This window comes from Aquarana catesbeiana, linkage group LG08 (genome assembly GCF_042186555.1).
Source record: "Aquarana catesbeiana isolate 2022-GZ linkage group LG08, ASM4218655v1, whole genome shotgun sequence".
Taxonomy (NCBI): domain Eukaryota; kingdom Metazoa; phylum Chordata; class Amphibia; order Anura; family Ranidae; genus Aquarana; species Aquarana catesbeiana.
The window spans coordinates 52,063,655-52,088,236 of NC_133331.1; the positions used below are offsets into that span (position 1 = coordinate 52,063,655).

Genomic DNA, 24,582 nt, shown 5'->3' on the forward strand with positions numbered 1-24,582 from the left:
AAAAAAGCAACCGCAGTGTTTTCCATTCATTTCTATTTGTGTTGCTTCACTGCACCAAACATGCAGCATGCAGGACTTTTAAAAGCGCAAATGACCCACAACTAACAGGTGTGAAGAGTTCTATAGGATTTAATGGTCATGCATTTTTCTTCCGCTTTTGGTAATGCAAAAATGGAAGAAAAACTGATCAGTGTGAAAGGGCCCTAAAACACAGCTCAGCAAGTTGGAGAGCTGGTGAACAGGAGGGAGTGTGGTGGCTGGCCAATCCACTAGTGGCAGTGGCATTATTTGCCATTTATTGCCATTATTTGCCAATTATTTCCTTCTAGTGTGGCAGGGGGAGTGATCTGGGTGATGTTGGAGGACTCACCTATTGACAATCTTGTGTACCTCTGTCTTCCCATCATTCTTCTGGTGGTCGGGGGTGACAGGAGGTGAGGAGCTCAGCCACTCCTTGGACAGTGTATTTTCAGGGGACATGTCGGTAAAAATTGGGTCTTCTTCCAAATCTCTGCAACCATGAAGAAAGATACAATAAATTCCACTTCAAAAGAAGAGAAATACTTTATGTTTTTGGGTATGGGGGACATGTAACTCTTTCCTATCTCTACCACATCACAGCACTGGATGCCTCAGTGACCAATAGCCAGGCCCAAGCCCTGTCACATGGGGCAGAGAGAGAGTTTGCTGCCCTTTGAATGCTCTGAACAGTGGGGTTGCTTTACTAAAACTGGAGTGCGCAAAATCTTGTGTAGTTCTGCATAGGAACCAATCAGCTTCCAGGTTTTTTTTTTTTTTTTTTGGTCAAAGCTTAACCACCTCTTAAGGACCAGCTGCTGCAGTTGTACTGCCGCAATGTGCCTGCTTCCTGTGAATCGCTGTCATTGTACGCCAGCTCATACATGGCAATTTGTGGGCGTGCGCTGGCCAGCCAATCAGCGGGTAGGGCAGACTCAATGTCCATCGGCCACCCGCGATCATGCCCCGCAGTGACAGAACAGGGATTTGCCTGTGTAAACAAGGCAAATCTCCGTTCTGACAGGGGAGATCACACAGATACTGTCTTTCTGCTATGCAGGAAGACGTATCTGTGTATTTTCCTAGTCACACAGCCCCCCATACAGTTAGTAAACACACTGAGGGAACACATTTAACCCCTTAATCGCCCCTAGTGTTAACCCCTTCCCTGCCAGTGTCATTAGTACAATAACAGCGCACATTTTTAGCACTGATTACTGTAATGTCACTGGTTCCCAAAAAAGTCAGGTGTCAGATCTGTCCGCCGCAATCCCGCTAAAAATCACTGATCGCCACCATTACTAGTAAAAATAAAAATGCCATAAATCTATCCTCTATTTTGTAGACGCTATAACTTTTGTGCAAACCAATCAATATACGCTTATTGTGATTTTTGTCTATCAAAAATAAGTGGAAGAATACATATTAGCCTAAACTGATGAAGAAATTTGTTTTTTTTTTTACATTTTTTGGGGGGATATTTATTATAGCAAAAAATGTTTTGTTTTCAATTTTTTTTTGCTTATAGCACAAAAAATAAAAACCGCAGAGGTGATCAAATACCACCAAAAGAAAGCTCTATTGGTGGTAATAAAAAAGGACATCAATTTTGTTTGGGCAAGTCGTCGCACGACCCCGCAATTGTCAGTTAAAGCGACGCAGTACCGTATCACAAAAAATGGCCTGGTCATTAAGGGGGGAAAATCTTCCGGTCCTTAAGTAGTTAATTGAACAAGCTAAAGTTAGAAGCTGACTGGCTACCCTGCACAGCTGCACCAGATTTTGCACACTTTAGTTTTTGGTAAATCAACCCCAGTGTGACTTGAAATTTACATAGGGTTTCTCTAAGGCATACAAAGTGAAAGGGGTGTGATGGCAAGGTGAGCATTAACTAATGTGGGCACCAGCATTTAAGTATAAAGATCATTTAACAGAAAAATAAAATAAAATGTATAGCTTTTATCCTCAGACCCCACAGAGGACCACTGAAGCTATACCATGATCTGACAGTGACATACACAGCTCCAGCGATCTGCCCATTCTCCACGATGTCTTTATCTTCTGGACAGGGCGGTTTGTACTCTGTATAGTTTCTTTCTTCCAGATTCCGAAGGACCAGGTTATAGAGGATGTGCTCACTGGGTTTCTGTAGAAGGTGCTCAAACAGTCGAAGTGTCATAATACTGATCTGCAGGGAAGAGAGATACTGGGGTGAAATTTACTAAAAAATATAATACAACAAAAATGGTGCTGTGTGCAACCACAGATAAAGATTGAGAAGTCACCAGCACTCCCAGGATACCTTTGCATGATTATTATAAGTCATAAAAGGTAAATTTACCTTTATTTCCAAGAAATATTTCTTGACAATATTTGTACCCCAATCCACTGTCTTTTAGGTGGAGCTGCATGGTTTACAGAACATATTATTCTGTTTTCTATTCTTTTATGCTAAAAAAGCTTTGTCTTTGAAATGGAAAATAGGTAGATCCTCCCACCATCCAATTCTGGATAGATTTTTTATAAATAAGGCTTTGCCTCTATATAAAGTGACGTTCCTAGAGGCTGTCTGAATAAATTCAAAAAAATGTGGTCAGTATGGATGTCAACAATGTCCATTACCATAGAGCAGTGGTTCTCAACTCCGGTCCTCAGGACCCACTAACAGACCAGATTTTAAGTATTACCTTGAGGAGCTGCAGACTAGAATACTGCAATCACTGAGCAGCAAATTATATCACCTGTGATGTATTTCAGATATCTTGCAAACTTGGCCTGTTAGTGGGTCCTGAGGGATGGAGATGAGAACCACTGCCATAGAGTGAAATATTCAATGTGCATTTACAGCTAATTGTATTATGAGCGGGCTTTCATACCATGTGTTATAATGGTCTTTTTGCTCCGTATCCACTGGAGTTTATACTTGTGCAGTACTGCCTTCATACTGAGTATTCAGATTGCTAATATGTGCATACGATATCTTATGATTTTTCACCAGTTTATGTTCCATCCCCTTTTTTTTCTTTGCTGGAGCTAGAAGGTGCACTACATGTTCTGGTTACAATAGAAGTCCTGGACATTGATTCACAAAATGTTACTTAACACAATGTACTGTGACTTGAGGATTTATTATCTTCATTTACCATATGTATTTGCTTGTTTTGTATAACTAAGAAAATGTTAAAAAAAATGACCCCTTAAAAAAAAATAATAATAATAATAAAACTGATCTACTATACAAGACCATCAGCATCTAACATGGAAACCGATCACCCAGGAAAGGAAGGATCACTCTCACCTCATCAGAGATATGGTTGCAGTGTTCTATCAGACGATGGCGGAGTGGAATTTTTTGGATCCCGCTCAGTGTCTCAGGATCTCGATCCTCACCCAGCAGAAAATAGACAATCTGTTCCAGAAGGGCATCAGATGTGACCTGCCGCACTATCCTGTGCAGGAGCGACGTGGCTGTAAGAATACCAATCTCTGACCTGGAGGAGAAGGATGGCGATAACAGGCTTTGATTAATCACTGTATAGAGAGCCAAAAGAAAATTAACTGAAAATAAAAGTCAGTACTCACGTGTGCATCAATTGAGGCTCCATCACACCAACCAAGAATCTCTCCCGCACAGACTTGGCCATTGTGGCAGCTGCCATCTTAAAGGAGACAAAGGAGAAATTCCTTGAAACGTGACATATTAACATCACAAGTAGTATTAAAGCATATTGAAAACACAACAACAAACTGTAACAGCCTTACTTTCAGGTTTTGATAACTCAAGCATATAAAACCTCATCCTCCTGTTTAGGCTTTGTTTTCCTGGATTTGTTTGAAAATATTTCCTAAAAGTCAGCATTATTCCTCCCACTTACTGCTTTCCTAGTCTGCCGGCCTATACATGGCTGTCGTGTACAAATTCTTGACAAAAAGCTGCAAATCTAAAGCAGGCCATACATGGTCGAATTTCGAACGAATTTTCTTTTCAAAATCAGAAAGTTCGTTTTTTTTTTTGATCCGATGATGCCACCATTGATTTTCGAAATTCGGCCGACCAAGCCTTCAATTTCACCTCATGTTGCTACAGAAAAGAATTTTCGTGGCTGGGAAGCTTCTTTTCTCTCCGTAAATTTTCTTTTCTTATTACATTTCTTGCACTATTCTCCCATCATTGATTAGAAAATCGTTTGTTTTTCAAAAAATTTCCAACATGTCCGATTCCTCAAATTTGCTTGCTGCACGAAAATTGGCCATTGCTGCAGCCCACTAATAGTGCGAAATTCATACGAAAATTTTTTGATACGATTTTCGAAAGAAAGTTCTTTCGAAATTCGAACCGTGTATGGCCGGCATTAGAAGATGCACACATGACTCCCGTTCACAGCACCTCAATAAATGTATTTATTTATGTGTGTGACTGTATTGTTTGTATCAGAGTCAGTGAAAAGACCAACTCTGACTGGTTGCTGAGGGCTTCTTTGCTGAGTAAGGCTGGAGATAGGGAACGGTTCCCAATGCATACGATAGAATAAAGTCTTCTCTCACCCTCTGAGCTTCTTTAATGAGCTGGTCACAATAGTCGAACCAGGACAAGAAGGAGATGAGCGCTCTCTTCCCTGGAAAGGCTGAAGCATCTTCCTTAACATTATGAATCTAGGCTGGGGAGGGGAGAGAAGAGAATGGTCAGTGTACACAATATTTAAAGTAGAACTATAGGCAAAACTTTTTTTTTTTCCATTTTAAATAGAATAGGTTATAGGGTTATAACCCCTATCAGATTTTTTTCCACCATCGGTGCAGAGATTTTGCTTCTCTTCCTGTCCCATAGCCAAAATGGAAGTGAAAGGAAATCCCTGCAGAGGAAGAGAATTCCCTGGGGACCCCCAGGTCACCAAAACTAGTGTCCCCATTGGAAGACTCCCCCACTATTACTTTTTTGGAGACGACACAAAATTTGTGATTTTCTTTTACGTTCACTTTCTTTTTTTTTTTTTTTTTTTTTAATTTTTTATTTATCAAAGAAAACAGGTCCACAGGGACCGATACATCGGTATTTAACATTGTAACAATACAGTATGAGCATTGACATAGGTCTTATATTGTAGATTTTCTCCCACTTATTTTAGAAACCTCTTGTGTTATGGTGCCGTGTGAGATTGACATATTTCAGAGGTTATAACTGTGTAAGATCTCTTAAAGTGATGTAGAACAAGGTTGCTCTTTATTGTCTTCGGGTCATGGTATTGTCATGGTGTGCTCGTCCAATGGCGTTAGTAATGTGGGGTCTGTTGATGGTTCCTCTGTGTGCCCCGTTCCCTTCCTTGTTTTTATTTTCTATAGATCAGTAGAGCTAAGATAGGAGAGAGAGTGTATAGAAGAAAGAAGAGAAAAGAGAAAAGTGGAGGGGGGGGGGGGCGGGGGGGTTGGGGAGGGAGGAGTCTGCGAGCAAGGGGACTTCACAGTGTCCCGTGAAATTTACTTTCCAATCTATCACTTAGCTGCCTATAAGTTTCAGGTATGGGCTAGATATCTGTTTCTTCTCTCTGGAGGGCCTGTCCTGCTGAGTATTTAAATATGTTCCACAGCTGCCAAGTTTTGGAGTATGTCTCACCTCTGTTCTGACTTGTGAGGATCAGATCTTCCAATGTGCTAATTTCGTCTACCTTTTTAAGCCAGGTGGCGATAGAGGGCGGCTCGGGGGATTTCCATTTGAGGGGGATGCAAATTTTAGCCGCATCTAGTAGGTGTCGAACAATTGATTTTTTGTATACCCGAGCAGGTGTATCGGTGGCGTGGTGGAGGAAGTACGCCGGTTCATCGGGGACATTACGATCAGTGAATTTCTGTATTATCTCCCGGACCCTTCCCCAGAAAGGCCTTATACGTGGACATGACCAGAATATATGTATTAGTGTGCCTGTGCTCTGCTGACATCTCCAGCATAGTTTCGATGTCTCGGGAAAAATTTTTTGTAATATTGCCGGTGTTCTGTACCATCTCATAAAGATTTTGTAATTGGTTTCTTGGAATCTGGTGCATATGGATGATTTATGGGTGAAGTGAAGTATGTGTGTTCTTTTTTGTGGGGTGAGGTGGCAGTTCAGGTCCGTTTCCCATTTGTCAAAACTGGGGTGTTGGTAGTCTTCAGGAGGTGTGATGATAATGTTATAGGTCAGAGACAACGTGTGCGGTAACACACCGCTTTCCATACAAATTTCTTCAAAGGTAGTGTGGGGAGGGTCAGTTACAGTTGGGGGGGTCAAACTGCTAAGGAAGTGTGCGAGCTGGCTTGCCCTCAGGAAGTCCAGTCGGTGTATACCATTCGGGTCTGATAGTTCGGCCAGCGTTGCCCACCTTCCACCATTGCTGTAATGGGAAGCTTGGTACATCCCTGAGTTTCTGAGTGTGCGGAATGTAGGATCTATTATACCTGGAGTGAATTGTGGGTTGCCTAATATAGGTCGCAATAATGAATTTTTAGTAGAGAGAGATGTTTGTGATATTAGGCGTGTACAGATGCTCGTTGTGGGTCCAATTAACGGGTGAGATCGTATTCGTGTAGGGAGTGTGGAGCCGTTCCATGGGGCTCTATTCAGTGGGATGTCAGATTGTGATTGTTCTATTTGGGGCCAAAGTTTTGTTTCCTGGTGCCTGCACCAGTCGACTAGTCTACTCAGGTGTACTGCTTGGTAGTATGTTTTAATCTCTGGCATGGCCATACCGCCGTGTTGTTTTTGTAGTGAAAGTGTCTTTCTCGGGAGGCGTGGCTTTTTCCCAGCCCATAAAAAGGTTGTAAATAGTGAATGTGCCTGTCTGAAATAGTTTGCGGGTATGTGAATAGGTAAAGCTTGTAGTAGATACAAGAATTTAGGCAGCACCATCATTTTTAGTATATTGCAGCGTCCAAACCACGAGTGTAGGCCATTTTTCCAGCTGTGGAGCAGCGTTTGGACATTTTTTAATAAGGGTGGAAAGTTGAGTTTGAAAATCTGGGAGAGTTTTGGAGGGATATAAGTGCCTAGGTACTTCAGGGCTTTGTCTGTCCATTTGAAATGGAAGGTATGTTGAAAGTGTGCGAGTTGGGTTTGTGGAATCCCTATTCCCATGGCTTCGGATTTGTTAAAATTTATTCTTAGGTTGGAAAGATGTCCGTAGATCTCGAACTCTTTCATTAAGTTTGGGAGGGAAATGGCTGGGTTAGTGATGGAGAACATCAAATCATCTGCATATGCAGACACTTTATGTTGGGTGTCCCGTAGTGTAATCCCCTTGATATCTGGGTTTAGTCTCACGTGGCATAGGAAGGGTTCTAGTGATATAGCAAATAGCAAGGGTGATAGTGGGCACCCCTGTCTGGTTCCATTTGATATTGGGAAAGAATCTGAGACAACACCATTAGCCCTGACTCTGGCTGATGGATTTGAGTACGCTGCAGATATCCAATTGAACAGCTTTTCTCCCACTCCGATCTTTTACGTTCACTTTCAATGATAATAGTAAACAGGACAAGTAGAGGGGGTGAATCTGTTTACAGTGGAGCTCCAGCCTCCCTCAAAAAAATTAAAGGTAAGCAGCTACAAATACTGTAGCTGCTGACTTTTAGCATAAGGACACTTGCCTGTCCAGGGATCCAGCGATGTTCTCACCCGAGCCAATTGTTTAATCGGCTTTTGGTGTAGGCGCAGCCATCTGAAGTAAGGGAAGTCCGAAGTTTCCTTACTTCATAGCCGGTTTCCTACTGTGCATGCGTGAGTCACGCTGCCCCTTGTAAATGGCTCTGTAGTCTTCTGGGATCTGTGATGTGTCCTAGAAGACTGTGGGGGGGGGGGAGCAAAATTCCTGCTCAGCCCGCCGCAGCGATCTGAGCCAGAAGTAGGAGCGGGTACCTGTCAAAACCAGGGTGCAAATAGGCAGAATGTCCCTTCTTGGGTGAAGCTCCACTTTAACGAGTGCGCAGACAGCAATCTGAACCGAGAGGTGTTCTAATCTATCTCCATTTTATCCAAAACTAAAAAACTTTTTGCCTTTAGTTATACTTTAAACCTGTTGCAGAAACAGCCAACCATCAACTGATGATCACTGCAGCCAGCATAGACCAGCACCATCCACAACTGACATACCCAGCAGGAAACATATCCACAGTGCTTCCTGCAACAGGTGAATCTGTGTTCCAATGGGACCGACATTCTAATTTCTGGCTCCATTAGCTCACACCACTTCCTTCCCCACCCCAATTATCAGTGTAAGCATGGAGTCAGTTTGTTGTGCTGCAGTGCTCATGTGCTAATAAAGAACATGCTGATAGGAGAAATCAGAGTGAGAGAGAAATCTGCTCATCAGCCTGCTACTTCTCCTGTACTGTCCAATCACATTGCACTCACATGTATAAAACCAAGTATATAGGACAATCTGAGCTTAAGGGGAATGTCACCAAAACATGTCACCAGTGACTGTTGCCACTGATAGACAAAGGGGCAGTGTGGAGCCTTCTGACAACCTCCACCATGAGAATAGCCAACAAAAGTTCATGAGAGGTGACTTAAGCCTCAGGCCCAGGATCCTTACCCTGCCTGTTCTTAGCACTGATGACCATGAGCGGCTGCATCAAGAGTCAGAACCGTCTGCCTATATGCCCTATGTAGAAGGTTTTATACACTTTTTTTTATCTGGATGTTTCAACACTATGCTGGTGCACTGTTCTCTCTTCTTTTGTATTTTATCGCAAAAAGAGCTAGACTGCAAGGTGAAGTGGTGTAAATCTTTTGAAGCTGATGGACCCGTGTGAACATTCTTTTCACAAGGTCACTAACAATTAAGTGATCAGTGAGAATCATTTGGAGCTACAATACAATTAGAGATCAGTTTGTTGAACACATTGTTGCAGTTTTCTTTCTGCGGCGTGTGCAGCTTAGATCCAGACGTTTCTTATCAATATATATATATATATATATATATATATATATATAAAATATTGGAGAGAGGGAGTGCCAAGATCCAAGGCCAGGGTTTTTGCTGTGCCAGGCAATGGCTCTTCCTATTCAGCCATCTGAAGCTCTTGCATAGATTGTTGTGCCTAATCTCTTGGTCAGTCTTCAATATCGAATGTCTTGCTAAACTCTGAACTAATGAAGTCATACCTCTGCATGTCTCATGTGCCAAATTACTGTGCTTATGCGAGTATCTTGTTCTTTGTTGCTAGTGGTACACTGCATTTTTATTTATGGCTATATAATTCCTGAACTTTGGCTGCTGATTTACTGATTACTTTTCATCGTTCTACATGTCAAATCCGGCTAATCTCTGGCTAATGACTTTGGCTTGATCTCTGAATGTGCTTCTGCCTTGCCCACATACAGCTACCTCTACTTGTGTATTGAACCTGGCTCTTTATAACCAAGAATTTGTCTGTTGCTTCAGCTACTTGACTCAGAGGCTGATCCCACATCGTGACAGAATGATCTACCAAAGTATAGAGGCATGGCTTACATAGGGATTTTAGATTGTAAACTCTAACGAACAGGGCTATTTCCTCCAGTATTGAATTTGTATTTTAACTGTTCTATCAGCCCTCATGTTGTAAAGCACTGCGCACATTATTGGCGCTATATAAATGCTTTATAATAATAATAATAATAATATAATAATTTCAGGGGAGGGGCTAGAAATTTAAGACTCCGCAAGAAACTGGGTATCAATAAAGATTGACCAAGAGATCAAGCAATGAACTATCCAGATCTTCAGGTGGCTTAGTAGGAAGAGCCACAGCAAGACACAGTAGAAACCCTGGTTTCAGATCCTGACAGGGAGGTTCCCATAAAAAAAGATAGGGAAAAGGAGGAAAATGGAGATAGAGGAAAGTAAAAAAAAACAACAATCTGCCTCTGTGCCCACAATAAAATAATAGTAGAGAAAAGCACATCTTTACCCCCAGTTAATCCCCTCCACAGTCTCAATATCCAGAGGGTCGATAGACTGAGGCAGAGCACGGTATAAGGAGGTCAGCCGGTTGGTGAGCAGCTCACATAAACTGGTGTTCTGTGTAAGGCACTGGGCGGCAGCCGCTTCCGGCAGGCTCACCAACAACATGAGGCCCTCGCAGGCTTTCACCGCAATCCGGCCGTCCTGGGGGATGAGAGCGCACAGCATATAAAACACCATGTTCTCCGAGGCTCTGGAAATACTCTCAGTGGGTTTTATCACTCACCGGGCTCTTGGTCAGGTTGAGTAAGGAATTCACCAGGTTATAGTCCTGCTGTACATGTTTGGCTGATACTCCGCTTTCAGCCACGTCATCTGTAGAGCTAACACTGGCAGGGGCTGCTGGTACATTCTGAATCCCATCTGCCTCTGCTCCAACACTGGGGTCGAGTGGAGGAGACTGCCCTGTGTCATTAGCAGGTACTTCCACAATGCCACCCCCAACAAGTCCTCCGAGGCTGTTTGAAGATCCAACTGTTGGAAGGGGCTTCACCTTATTCTGAAAAACATTCAGAATACAATAAACAGATGTTAGGAGCGCCTACTACAAACGTTCATCGTACTTGGTAGTTCCTTTGTCTCGCCTCCCCTCTGATTACCCCACCCCAACTTCTGCTTACTGCCCCCCACCTCACCCCTGCTAAACCCCCCCCAAACATTTTTCTCAAAAACCAATTATTTGTTCAAAGTTGGTAATCTGCACTTTTTACCCATTGGTATTAATTATATAAACTTTACGATTACATGCATCATATTATGTGAGCTAATTATATGTTATATAACTAAACTAACAAAACTTAAAAACTATATATACTTAATGAAGACAAATTTAGAAGTTTTTACCAGATAAGACACCATTTTTAATTAATATCATTAACTGTACATGAACTGTCATTTTTTTTATCTTGTTGACTTCTACATTCAAAAGTATAACTAAAAGCAAGATTATTTTATTAGCTTTGGATAGAGTGGAGATGGATTAGAACACTTATTAGGTTTTTATTGCTGTCTATGTGTCCATTAGGGAGATTCATCCTCTCTATTTGTCCCGTTTACCATTATCATTAAATCTGAAAGTTAAAGAAAATCCCACATTTTGGGGAAATCTTTCAATGGTGACCTGAGGGGCCCCAAGGAATTCCCAGGGATTTCCTCTTACTCCCTGTTTTGGCTATGGGACAGGAAGCGAAGGGAAATCTTTCCAATGGGACACTGATGGTACAAAAAGAAAAAACATAATGACAGTGGTTATAACCCTCCTTTACTCTATCCAAAATGGGAAAAAAGTATTGCCTATAGCTCTACTTTAAGACGTGGTAGACCCTTCCCCTGAAACAAGCTGGTTTTATGTGATGAACTGAAATCCCATCTCTGGGCAAATATTAACCCTTCTCCCAGGTCAGAAACACTGATGGTGAAGGAGAGCGGAAGCAGCTACATGTCCACTGGCTGAACTCCAGCTATCTTAATGCATTGAGATGTACAGCGCAGCGCATAGCATACAGGAAAAATGTCCTGATCCTGTCACGTTTGAGTAAATGTCATATCCTGGAGAGGTCCAACAAGCTGCAAGGCCGTGGCTGAAATTGCAGTGATGTTGTCACACCCTCCCCTTGGACTACAATCCTATCTGGTCATGCTGATGTTTTCTATAATGTCCATGAGTTGTCAGCCTATAGAAAAATTTGACACTGCTTGGCAGTACTTCCAGCAACTTCCTTCCTCCCAGGCTTACTTGGGCCTTAGAAGCAAAGAAAGCTGAAGAGAAAAACACATGGTGGAACCTAAGAGAACATGCCATAAGTCAATGTTGCCCTAAGGTAAAAAAACAGGGCCAGAGCTCTCGCATGACTGTTAGAATGGAATAGAAAAGCATAGGGGGTTATGTAACACGTCATGTTTCTGCTGAGATATTACTGTATGGACCTTATGCACCCTACAATGACATAACGTTGTTAATGAACCATTTAGTGCACTTTAGACAGTTCATAGTTCAACAAATATTAGAAATAATGGTACAGGTGACACTGGAACTGACCTCCAGGAAGAAGTTGACCAGATATGGGTCTTGTTTTAGTTTGGCGCACACAATACACAAGAACTGGATCTCTTCGTTCTCTGTTGGATTGGCCAACACCTCTCCGCACAGACGGATCAGCTTCTACAGAGAGAAAATACACCTGATGTCAAAGTCTAAATGGTCCGATATAACAGTAAAATTAAGATGCTAACAAACAGGTAAAAGCTATCTGTACTCCATAGTGGAATATGTCTGAGCTACCGAAATGTATATGTGTATGACTGTGGTGGGTAAGTGCAAGCTCCTCTGGTGTAGAGATGTTGCGACTCCCTGTGTTCTTTGTACAGAACTGTGGCATATGCCAGAGCTATAAAAATGTATAACAGTGTGTGACTGTGATAGGACATTAAAGTGTAAGCTCCTCTGGTGCAAAGACTGATGTGAATGGCTCATGATTCTCTGTACAGCACTGCAGAATATGTCAGAGCTATATAATTGTATTATAAGAATTATAAAAAGGATTGCCTGTATAGGGGCACTAGAGTGTAAGTTCCTCTGGTTCAAAGGCTTATGCAACTAGATCAGCGTTCTTTGTGCAGCATCGTAGAATATGTTAGAGCTATAAAAATGTATAACAGTGTGTAACTGTGGTGGGACATTTGAGTGTAAGCGCCTCTAGTGCAGAGACTAATCTAAATAGCTAAGGATTCTCTGTACAGCACTGCGGAATAATGTCAGAACTATATAAATGTATTATAATCATTATAAAAATGTTTGCCTGTGGTAGGGCATTAGAGTGCAAGCTCCTCTGGTGTAGACTGCTGTTGCGCAATCTTCTCTGTACAGCACCATGGAATATGTCAGAACTATATATAAAAGAATAATAATAATAGTGTGCAATTGTGGTAGGGTATAAGCTCCTCTGGTTCAAAGACTGATGTAACTGGTTCAGCGTTCTCTGCACAGCATGGTGGAATATGTTAGAGCTATATAAATGTATAATAATAATAATAGCGTGTTGACTGTGGTGTGGACATTGGAGTGTAAGCTCCTCTGGTGCAAACTGATGTGACAGGCTCTGTGGTGTCGAGTACACTGATAAACACAAGGTGTTGGAGTTGCTGGATGTACCTGTACTGGTCGGTGGACATTAATATGCGGCAGCAAAGGTTGTTTAATCCTCCCGAGGAGCTTAGTGTAGAACATTAGGACTTGCTGTTTCATGCCCGGTGGACACTGGCAGAAAAAAAAGCGGCACGTTACACAAAACAAAAACATACAACGTACGATATGAGAATTCTTATCTTTGATTCTGCATTGTTTTATTTTCTGCTTACTCTGTACAATGAAAGGAAATCTCCACTGTTATTGCTTAACTTTCAGGAAATGAAATCTGTGTTTTTTAAAACTGATTCAAACAGTTCCAGGCAACACAAGCCTCTCTTTCTCTAAGCGCAAAGAAATTTTTGTTCTCCGATAACAATCTGACAGACCGTATAATAATGATTGCAGACCTTCCTGTCACAATAAAGAGGATTTCTGCATCTGTGCTGATAAGTCATTCAACTAGCAGTATAATCTTTACTTACACTTTACAAATAAATATTCTTCTAAAACTATCTGAAATAGCAAAATAATGATATGCTGCAAACTTTTCTGCTGCTCAAAGGGATTTGATGACTGAATTGAAAGTATAAAGGAGATGTGAGAGGATTTCCCCGGCAGGCAGATTCTGTGTGGTTGGATTGGGCAACATTCTCATGTCTACAGGAAACTTGCAGACACCCTGGTGCTCTGTCAGAATAGCGAACCCGCCAGATTATCTAATGGAAGTGACTTTCTGTCAGCTGCGCATGCATTGTGAGCGTATATAAATAAATAAATAAATATAGTATATTGACATCTGTGATGCCGTTTGGATGTTTAAAGGTTTAGCGCAGAGCAGTGCAGGGTGTACCAACACGGCCTCCGCCACCTTCCTACTGCTGGTATCCAGCTTCTTTCAAAATGTAAGATCAAAACAGCATCACGCATGTCAATATACTGTATTTATATACGCTCACTTTATTGCTAAAATTACTCCGAAATTCAAGATGTAGCTGGGTGTAGTAAGATGTCCGCTGCTGCCTTCTTCTGACTGCAGGTGTTTTGTCAGATTAGCAAACCTGGTAGCAGTGGAATGCATGCGCAGCTGACAGAACATCACTTCCGTTAGCTAATCTGACAGGTTCACTATTCTGACAGATGTTGGGAAATACCCAGGACATGTTAGACAACCATATCCAGTCATTACTCCTTTACAAATTGCGGGTGTTTACAAGCTCTTACCTCCCACTTTACAGGAAATTCTCATTTGACCCAAATATTCACATTATGACTAAAGCTGGACCTTCAGGATTGTACTAAACATTATATTGTAAAGTGCTGCGTAAACTGTTGGCGCTATATAAATCCTGTATAATAATAATAAAACATCCAACTGTCCTCTGATACCTGTCCTTAGCCTAACCTGACCGTCATGTTAATTTTTCCTATTAACAGTGCAGACAGGACTGAACTCTGTCCTAAAAACTGAACAGGAAGAGCAATTGGGAATGGAATTGGCCAGGACAGGAATAGTGGAGTGGCTATTGATGGATTTTAAAGCCATTATCCTTACTTTAGCTTCAACACCAAGGGCCGGTTCACACTGCTGCCATGCGGGAACCCTGCGAATCCACTGCGGGTTCCCGCATCGCATGTCTCCCGGCAGCAGTTCATACTGCCCTATGCAAAGTGCTGGGAGTGTCAGTTAAAAGTTAATGACACCCCCAAATCAGTTTGCAGATCGCAGCGCGATCTGCAAACTCGGACAGGAATCGGATCGCATGGGTGTGAACACCCATGTGATCAGATTCTGCTGCAGACCAAAAAACGGGTCCTGTGCGAGTTTGACACAAATTCAGCCATACTATCTGTATGGCTAAAATCGCATCACACAGAGATTGCATGCGATTTGCACTGCAGTGCGGTACGAATCCCATCTGATCTCAGACATCCCACCAGTGGGAACCGGCCCTTAAAGCTTAACGGATAAGTTCACCTTTGGGAACATGTTACATGTTCCACCTGTTTTTAGGTTGAAACTCGTAACATGTTCCCAATGCTGCAGCCACTGCCCAATCCTTCCCGTACTAGCTGTCACTTTTTAAAATCAGTGCGGCCTGTGTGGGGCTCCGCCCACATGGCCACGTCATTCATTCACACAGCTCTATATATGAATGAACTACAATCCCCGACATCCTTTGCAGTTGTCGGCTTGTAGTTCTCAATGCACTACAACTATGCTGGGGTAGTTCATGGATTTCTTCCTGTCAGATTTTATCTGCGTGCCCATATGGGATGTAAACACACAGATACACTGACTGATCTCAAGGAGACCTGCATGGCATCAACGATCTGCTGTCTGGGGCAATGTTTTACAGGCTCCAAAAAAAAAATGCAATTTTTTTTTTTTACCTGCATAAAAATGTGCATTTTTTTTTTTTTTTTAGAAAAAGTGAACTTATCCTTTAATCTGCTTATATTTGGCCTTTCTGCTTTCCTCCTCAAGAACATGCCAACACAATTTTAAAGTAAAAGACCACTTTAGCAAATAGTGCACTTAGAGGTTTCCAGGTCTCACATTCCTATCTTTCCAATGCTTTTTTCTTTCTTCCTTTATGGTCAGTCAAATTTTATAGAGATGGATATTTTCAAACTGCGGGAAAAACTGTTGCTGAGTATGTTCTATTTTTTTAAATGTCAGCATATTGGACAATACAATATATTGTTACGTACTTATTTTTGGATGACTGTGCATCTTTAGTTTACACATTCTAACATCTGAAAGCTTTCCTTAATTGCGTAAAGTTTAAATTTATGGAATATAATTCTAAGCCTGGTACACACAGTTTTTTTTCCGGTGAGCCCAGCGATCTACCCAGATCTACCCTGCTGAGCTGTTGTGTTTAGACGGTGGGATGCCCCCCCTCCCGGCCAGAACACTCCGATCAGAACTCTCAGCCGTTGGTATACACACGGCCGAATGTCGGACGTTTGTTTTTGTTTTTTTAGGGTTTTCATTCCTTTACAGCTGCTTAAACATTTACACAACACATTCAGAAACGTACAATGAAAACAGTGAAAAATATCTTTGGTTTGTTTTGTACTAAAGGCACTTTGGCTTTTTATACAAATAATCTAATACATTTGGCAGCCTGTATGGGCTTATTTCCACCAAGCCAACCCGCTGTGATGTCTTTGGGGGATCTTTTAACATGAACAATTACATGCAACAGTTGTACAAAATTGCCACCCAATCAGGTTACACTGGGGAAAGAAATAAAAACACATGCAATTAGGCCCCCGATTGAACACGTTGAGGGGAATTTATCAAAACCCGAGTGGCTAGACTCTGGAGCAGCCGTGCATGGCAGCCAATCAGATTCTATCTTTCATTTTTGAACCTTAACTGAACTAGATGAAGCCAGAAGCCAATTGGTCGCCACACGCAGCTGCCCCAAATACCATCTGCTCCAGTTACAATAACTTTCCCCTACTGATATAGCTTGAAAGTCAGACAATTTTTATTGAACTAACTGATGTCGCCTGGCATTTGGTCCATGTGCACGGGGCTTAACAAAAACACTGAAAAAAAAAAAAAGAGAGCACTTGTTCTTTTTGCCCCATTGTGCTGACCTTACCTAACCTCCCCCCTCCCTCTAAAGATGCATAGCTACCTCAATCTAACTGGTTTTGGTTACCATCTTTGCCACGCCCGAGTATTACAGGCCCCTAGACTTCTATCAGGTTGTGTCCTGAGGCGAGGGACAAAAGAAGACAACCCCATAGAGGTCAATTGGGCTATAAAGTTCAGGTGTGGCCAGGATGTAAACAAACCCTAGAGGCTGCAAGCATTGGATTGTGGGAGTATGCATCAACGGTGGGGGAAGGTGGGTTCAGTTAGGTCAGGGCAAAGGAGCCAAACTGATAAGTGCACTTATCCTTTAAAAATAAAACCTATTTTCATTACATACCTTATTTTAGACCCAGTGATATCATCACTGGGTCTTTGTGCTTCTCAAATGTCATGGCTGATGGGAGGGGCCAGCAGAGTGCTGTACATAGCTCCATGTACAGTACACCCCTTAAGAGCAATCAATCCTGATGCAAATAGGAGTTATGCAAATATAAAAATGTTGTGATGTGTGGATGTCAGTCTCTAAAGCCCCTTTCACACTGGGGCGGGGGCAGCGTCGGCGGTAAAGCGCCGCTATTGTTAGCGGCGCTTTACTGTCGGTATTCGGCTGCTAGCGGGAGCGGTTTTACCCCCCCGCCAGCGGCCGAGAAAGGGTTCAAAACCACCACAAAGCACCTCTGCAGAGGCGCTTTGCCGGCGGTATAGCCCGCTGTCCTATTGATTTCAATGGGCAGGAGCGGTGAAGGAGCGGTGTCTACACCGCTCCGAAGATGCTGCTAGCAGGACTTTTTTTCCCGTTCTGCTAGCGCACCGCTCCAGTGTGAAAGCCCTCGGGGCTTTCACACTGGAGAGACAGCAACGGCTGTTTCGGGTCGGTTTGCAGGCGCTATTTTTAGCGCAATAGCGCTTGAAAACTTCCCCAGTGTGAAAGGGGCCTAAGAGTGGGTGTTCCTAGATAGGCTGTATTTGCATAAAGACCACCATGAGTAACCCCCACATGTGATGCTGGGCCTCCATGATTGAAAGAACTGAAATCAAATGAATGAGACGGACATGCTGGGGAGTAAAAAGCTATACGATGCAGGACATCCTCCAGCCAGGAAATGAGGCGGACTCTATCTGACTTGCTGCAGCTTCTAATGCACATGGTGAGAAGCTCACAGTTTGCAGTGAAATCAAAGTAAGCAATTTCAGTCTAGGAGAGAAGCCTGTACAACTCTTCAAGACTGAAGGGAAGGCTGGAGATCAAACAAACCCTGAAAGCCTGAAGAAGGGTCAAAAACTTTGTTCACTCATTTCCTGTCTGATGAGAAGCAGAGAGAGAAAATCCCCAGTGGGGACAGAGAGAAAATAAAGCTAAAAGGGGTTTTGGTCTTCCCCTCGGTGTGTCTGTAGTGAGTTACTTGCAATAGCCTGCATCACACCAGGGCGCAGCAAACCAAAGTCATACTGCAGTTCGTTGTCAGCAGGTCACCAAAGGGAACCTGTGCTGCACATTTTCTGTTATCTCACAAAAATAAGCTGTATATCTATAGGTCTGCTATGCATAGAGCAGACTGCATGGGTAGAATATTCTGAATCAAACTCACGTCAGCTTTCCCCAGCGTGTAGAGGGTCTCCAGGACTTTGTGATGTAATAAATACTCCATGCATGGCCCGGTCTCCCCTGATTCCCGCTCATTCTCCTCCTGCACCAGAATGTCCAGCATTTGCTCCAGGTGAGAGGGGATGTTGGTGTCCGTCACCGGGGCCTTGTCATCTGTGTCACAAAACAAAGAGTCTCAGAACATAACATCTGCTACATTAATAGTCCTACCTGCACTTACAGCAGTTGTGCGGGGTGTCTAAATATACCTGTGCAGGCCAATATAAACCAAACTCTAACCCAGTGGACTCTATGGGGTTGATTTACTTGCAAATAGACTATGCACTTTGCAAGTGCAGCTGCTTCAGACATAGGTAATCAAGGTAAAGTTTCACTTTGCAAAGAATACCCAATCACAGGCAAGTAAAAAAATAAATAAAATAGCAATATTGCTTGCACATGTTTGGATAGTGGATGTCAGCAAAACTTTTCCTAATTTACTAAGCTCCTTGCAGAGTGCACAGTCTTTTTATCTTTAGTAAATCCACCCCTATGTTTATCCCTCTTGGGTCAACCACCCACCCCAGCCCTCTCCCCTTCTCTGCTTGTATTGAGGGCTGTGGCTGTTACTTAGCTATGCCAAAACGGAGCATTGAAGAGGGAGGGCAGAAAGCAGCAATTTTACTTTAAAGAAAAGGGTATGAAAGGCATTTCCTAGAAAAAAATCATAACATGCAGGTGTGATATAGAACATTTGGGCCAGACCAGGCCTTGCTCATCTGCCCTTCCTTATCTACTCCAAAGGCTGCTGTGCATGGGGCTTACAGTAAGCTAATAACAGCAGATTCAGATACCTATTTAATCTGTATATATAAATACATTTCATGATTTTAATAACATAAATGTATTGGAGGTGTTTCTTTCTCAGCTAAATTCAATTGTTTGGTTGGGGTTCAGCTTTTTAGTGGATCTGTCAATCAACAGATTGATAGCATTAGTAAATGGATAGGAAAGTATATCATATATTAGGGCCAGTTCACATCATAGAAACGCAGTCCGGATGCGTTCCAGGTGCTTTTCTGCATGCGCGTTTTTGAAGCATTCCGGTGCATTTTTGATGCGTATTAGATGCAGTCCAGTGCTTTTTACCCCCCCTCTTTTCTTAACCTTAAATAAAGGATAAGTGTGTTGCAGTGCGTTTTTGGTGCATTTAGGTGCATTCTTGATGCGTTTTACAGCGTTCCAGTACAGTCCAGTGCAGGAAAAATGCAGCATGTTCTACTTTTTTTTTTCTGGAACTGGAAAGTACTGAAACTGCAAGCACTGGTGTGAACTATGCAATTGAAAACCATATACCCTACTTTCCATGCATTTTTGATGCATAAAAAAAATGCACTGGACTGCATGTGGTGTGAACTGGCACTTTTTTTTTTTTTAACATTTCTTTAATTACTTCCTGTCTTTCCAGGCCTAGGCAAATGATGCCATACATCCCAGGAGTAGGGGAGCTAAAGGCAGGTGGATGCCAGGAAGTAAATTCTACAATAATCATTTGCCCTTACTCAAGATAGCCAAGGCCAGAAATGCTAGGGGGGTGTTTTGCAAAGTGATTTCTCAACAAAATAAAACAGAGACATGGATGGGGGGGCATTTGCTTTGAATATTAACCACTTGCACCCCCTTCCTGCCAGGCCAATTTTCATCTTTCAATTGCGCTGACATGCAATGCTGAACCCAAACAAAATTATAATTTTTTTTTTTTTTTTTGACACAGATAGAGCTTTATTTTACTGGTATTTCATCCCCACTGGGCTTATTTTTTGCTAAACATATGAAAAAAAAAAAAAATTGTAAAAAAAAAAAAGTTCTTAGTTTCTGTTATAAAATAAGTAATTTTTCTTCTTCACTGATGTGCGCTGATGAGGCTGAACCGATAGGCACTGGTGGGCATTGTTGGGGCTGCACTGATTATCGGGACACTGCTGATCAGTGCTCTGATTATCAGTGTGGATGTGCCGGTTATCAGCTCTCCTCACACGCTGTCAGTGTGAGGAGAGGCATGCCGATAACCAGCAAATACTGCATACACTGTTATCAGCTGTAAATGGACACAGCTGGTCACATGGTAAAGTGCTCTGTGATTGGCTCATTACCCCGATCTGAGATCAGCTTTGTCCAAAGGACAGGGCGATCACAGATCTGTGCCGATGAAATAAATAGCATTTTTGGTTTGTGCTGCCCAGAGAAAGTGTAGTCCCACTTTAAAATGATCTTCACCCTAGGAACAAAAAAATAAATAATACTGTAGCTGCTTACTTTTAATAAAAGGACACTTACCTGTCCAAGGATTCAGCACCATCCTCACTAGTCTTCAGGTCTCTGGCGCTGGCATCTTTAGTGTGGGAAGCCACACTGCACTTTGTGAAAGGTCCTGCAGTCTTCTGGGACCTGTGACATGTCCCAAGAGGCTGTGGGCAGGAGGTCCACTCGGATTGCCTAGAGCAGGCATGTCCAAAGTCCGGCCCGTGTTCTGGTTTCGAACGGTAATTTGGACATGTATATCTTTTGTGGCCCCCAACGTATCTCCCAGAACCGGAGCCACAAAAGATATATTCTGGCTGCCTCAGAGGGGACAGGAAGGGGGCAGAATGAGTGCCGTACATACAGGAGTATTTCCTGTTTACGTGGCGGCCTCTGTAATAGGAAGTCCGGTCTCCTGCACCGCCATTGGATGACTGTTCTGTCCATCAAAGGAGGCGAGACTTTGTATTAACCACTTAACAACCGGCCCATAGCCGAATGACGGCTGCAGGGCGGTTGCTTAACTCTGGGAGGACATACTATGACGTCCTCCCGGAATTCCCCTCTCGCGCGCACCCGAGCACATCCGTGACCGCCGGGTCCTCTGGCATCACGGATCCCGGTAAATGGCCGCTGATCGCGGCCGTTTAGCATGTGATCGCGCCGTCAAATGACGGCGCGATCACATGTAAACAGACCGGCGTCATCTGATGACGCCGGTTCCTCTCCTCCCCTCCTGTGTACCGATCGGTACACTGTGGAGGAGAGGGAGATGGATGGATGGCTGCAGCGCTGTGGGCTGGATGTGTAGTGCCCACAGCGCTGCACAGAGACATCCAGCCATCCATCCATCCATGCTCAGCCATCCCTTCTGCTGTGCAATACTCTGCAATACCCCCACAATACTCTGCAATACCCCCACAATACTCTGCAATACCCCTACAATACTCTGCAATACTCTGCAAAGCCCTGCCATACTCCGCAATACCCCGCCATACCCAGCCATGCTCGGCTGTACTCGGCCTCTGTATGTGGCCAGGCTGTGGAAGTCTCACACATGTGGTATCGCCGTACTCAGGAGGAGTAGGAGAATCTATTTTGGGTTGTCATTTTTGCTATGTACATGCTATGTGTTAGAAATATTGTATAAATGGACAACTTTGTGTTAAAAAAAAAAAAAAAAAAAAAAAAAAATGCGTTTTAACCACTTCCCGCCCGCCGGCCGTCATACAACGTCCTTGACTTTGTGCGGGGATATCTGAATGATGCCAGGAACTACAGGCATCATTCAGATATCAGCTTTTTCAGCCGGCGATTCCCTACACCATAAGAATGATCATAGCGGCTGTTCCACTGCTTGATCGTTCTTACGGGAGGCGAGAGGGGATGTCCCCCCCTCCCGCGCTTCTACCGACTCACAGCTACGATCGAAGCCAGGATCGTTTTTTTTTTTTTTTTTTTTAATTTCAGGCTTCCCAGCCTAGAGGTGAGATGTGGGGTCTTATTGACTCTCACTGTAAAGAGGACCTGTCATGCCATATTCCTATTACAAGGATGTTTACATTCCTTGTAATAGGAATAAAAGTGGTCAAAATTTTTTTTTTGGGAAAAAAGCATCAAACTAAAATAAAGTAAAATGAACAATAAAAAAAAAAAAATAAAAATTTTAAAGCGCCCCTATCCCTGTGTGCTCGCGTGCAGAAGCGAACGCATACGTAAGTCCCGCCCACATATGAAAACGGTGTTCAAACCACACATGTGAGGTATCGCTGCGATCGGTAGAGCGAGAGCAATAATTTTGGCCCTAGACCTCCTCTGTAACTCAAAACATGTAACCAGTAAAAAATTTTAAAGCGTCGCCTATGGGGATTTTTTAGTAGCAAAGTTTGGCGCCATTCCACAAGCGCATGCAATTTTGAAGGGTGACATGTTGGGTATCTATTTACTCCGCGTAACTTCATCTTTCACATTATGCAAAAACATTGGGCTAACTTTACTGTTTTGTTTTTTTTTCCAAAAAAAACGCGTTAAAAAAATTGCTGCGCAAATACCACGCGAGATAAAAAGTTGCAACGACCGCCATTGTATTCTCTAGGGTCTTTGCTAAAAAAACATATATAATGTTTTGGGGTTCTATGTAATTTTCTAGCTAATAAATGATGATTTTTACATGTAGGAGAGAAATGTCAGAATTGGCCTGGGTGCTCCAGAACGCCTGAAGGTGTTCCCCTGCATGTTGGGCCTCTATATGTGGCCACGCTGTGTAAAAGTCTCACACATGTGGTATCGCCGTACTCGGGAGTAATAGCAGAATGTGTTTTGGGGTGTAATTTGTGGTATGCATATGCGGTCTGTGAGAAATACCCTGCTAATATGACAATTTTGTGGAAAAAAAAAAAAAAGTAAAAAAAAAAACCTTGATTTTCCAAAGAATTGTGGGAAAAAATGACAACTTCAAAAAAACTCACCATGCGTCTTTCTAAATACCTTGGAATGTCTTCTTTCCAAAAAGGGGTCATTTGGGGGGTATTTGTACTTTTCTGGCATGTTAGGGTCTCAAGAAATGAGATAGGCCGTCAGTACTTCAGGTGTGATCAATTTTCAGATATTCACACCATAGCTTTTGGACTCTATAACTTTCAAAAAGACCAAATAATATCCACAAATTTGGGTTATTTTTACCAAAGATATGTAGCGGTATAAATTTTGGCCAAAATATATGAAGAAAAATTACTAAATTTGCAAAATATTATAACAGAAATGAAGAAAAATGTATTTTTTTTACAGATTTTTCGGTCTTTTTTCTTTTACGGCACAAAAAATAAAGAACCCAGCGGTGATTAAATACCACCAAAAGAAAGCTCTATTTGTGTGAAAAAAAGGACAAAAATTTCATATAGATACAGTGTTGCATGACTGAGTAATTGTCATTCAAAATGTGAGAGCACCAAAAGCTGAAAATTGGTCTGGTTAGGAAGGGGGTTTAAGTGCCCAGTTGTCAAGTGGTTAAAGAGGCCGCCGAGAAAAATAGAATTTTTCCTACAGCTTACTTGTGAAATCCTTTTCTTGGGAATACATCACGGGATAACCCCTCCCATATAGGAAGTACCTCAGTTTTGTAGCAAATGAATATCCCAATGAAGAGGGGAGGGACATCTGTGTCCGGTGATGTACTCCAAGAAAAGGATTTTACAGGTAAGCTGTAGGAAAAATCCTATTTTCTTTAGAGCCCTTGCACACTGGTGCGGGGGGTGGCGTCGGCGGTAAAACGCCGCTATTATTAGCGGCGTTTTACCGTCGGTATGCGGCCGCTAGCGGGGCGGTTTTACCCCCCGCTAGCGGCCGAGAAAGGGTTAAATACCACCGCAAAGCGCCTCTGCAGAGGCGCTTTGCCGGCGGTATAGCCACGCCGTCCCATTGATTTCAATGGGCAGGAGCGGTATACACACCGCTCCTTCACCGCTCCGAAGATGCTGCTGGCAGGACTTTTTTTACCGTCCTGCCAGCGCATCGCTTACACTGGAATGAAAGCAGTGGCACTTTCGGGGCGGTTTGCAGGCGCTATTATTAGCGCAATAGCGCCTGCAAACCGCCCCAGTGTGCAAGGGCTCTTATCGTAAATCACGCTGTAGGAAAAATCCTATTTTCTTTATCGTAAATCACGGGACACAGAGCAGCTATAGTAATTACTATCTGGGACGTCCCAAAGCAATGCCCCTGAAGGGAGGGAGACACACAATGCAGACCGCCATCAGACGTGAGGATCTATATTGCTGCTTACAGCCCACTGCGCCCAAACGCAGCATCCTCCTGCCGCCGTTACATCCATTTGATAAAATTTAGTAAATGTATGCGCTGATGACCAAGTTGCGGCCTTGAAAATCTGAGCCATAGAGGTTTGATGACGCATTGCTCATGAGGCACTCACTCCCCTGGTAGAGTGAACTCTCACCTAAAAGG

General features: G+C 42.9%; 1 protein-coding gene and 1 pseudogene across 2 annotated transcripts in view; both read right to left on the reverse strand.

The window, feature by feature from the left end:
- Positions 1-5,390, reverse strand: part of LOC141105754 (FHF complex subunit HOOK interacting protein 2A-like) — a 34,052-nt gene extending 28,662 nt beyond the window's left edge. For both annotated transcript variants that reach the window (XM_073595842.1, XM_073595841.1), the window contains exons 1-5: positions 4,564-5,390; positions 3,601-3,677; positions 3,317-3,509; positions 2,037-2,206; positions 371-511 (exon numbers count right to left, since the gene is read on the reverse strand). In XM_073595842.1, coding sequence (XP_073451943.1) covers positions 371-511; positions 2,037-2,206; positions 3,317-3,509; positions 3,601-3,677 — 581 coding nt within the window. In that variant the 5' untranslated portion in view covers positions 4,564-5,390. The remainder of the gene's footprint in view (positions 1-370; positions 512-2,036; positions 2,207-3,316; positions 3,510-3,600; positions 3,678-4,563) is intronic.
- Positions 5,391-18,361: 12,971 nt separating this feature from the next.
- Positions 18,362-24,582, reverse strand: part of LOC141105755 (FHF complex subunit HOOK interacting protein 2A-like) — a 107,115-nt pseudogene continuing 100,894 nt past the window's right edge.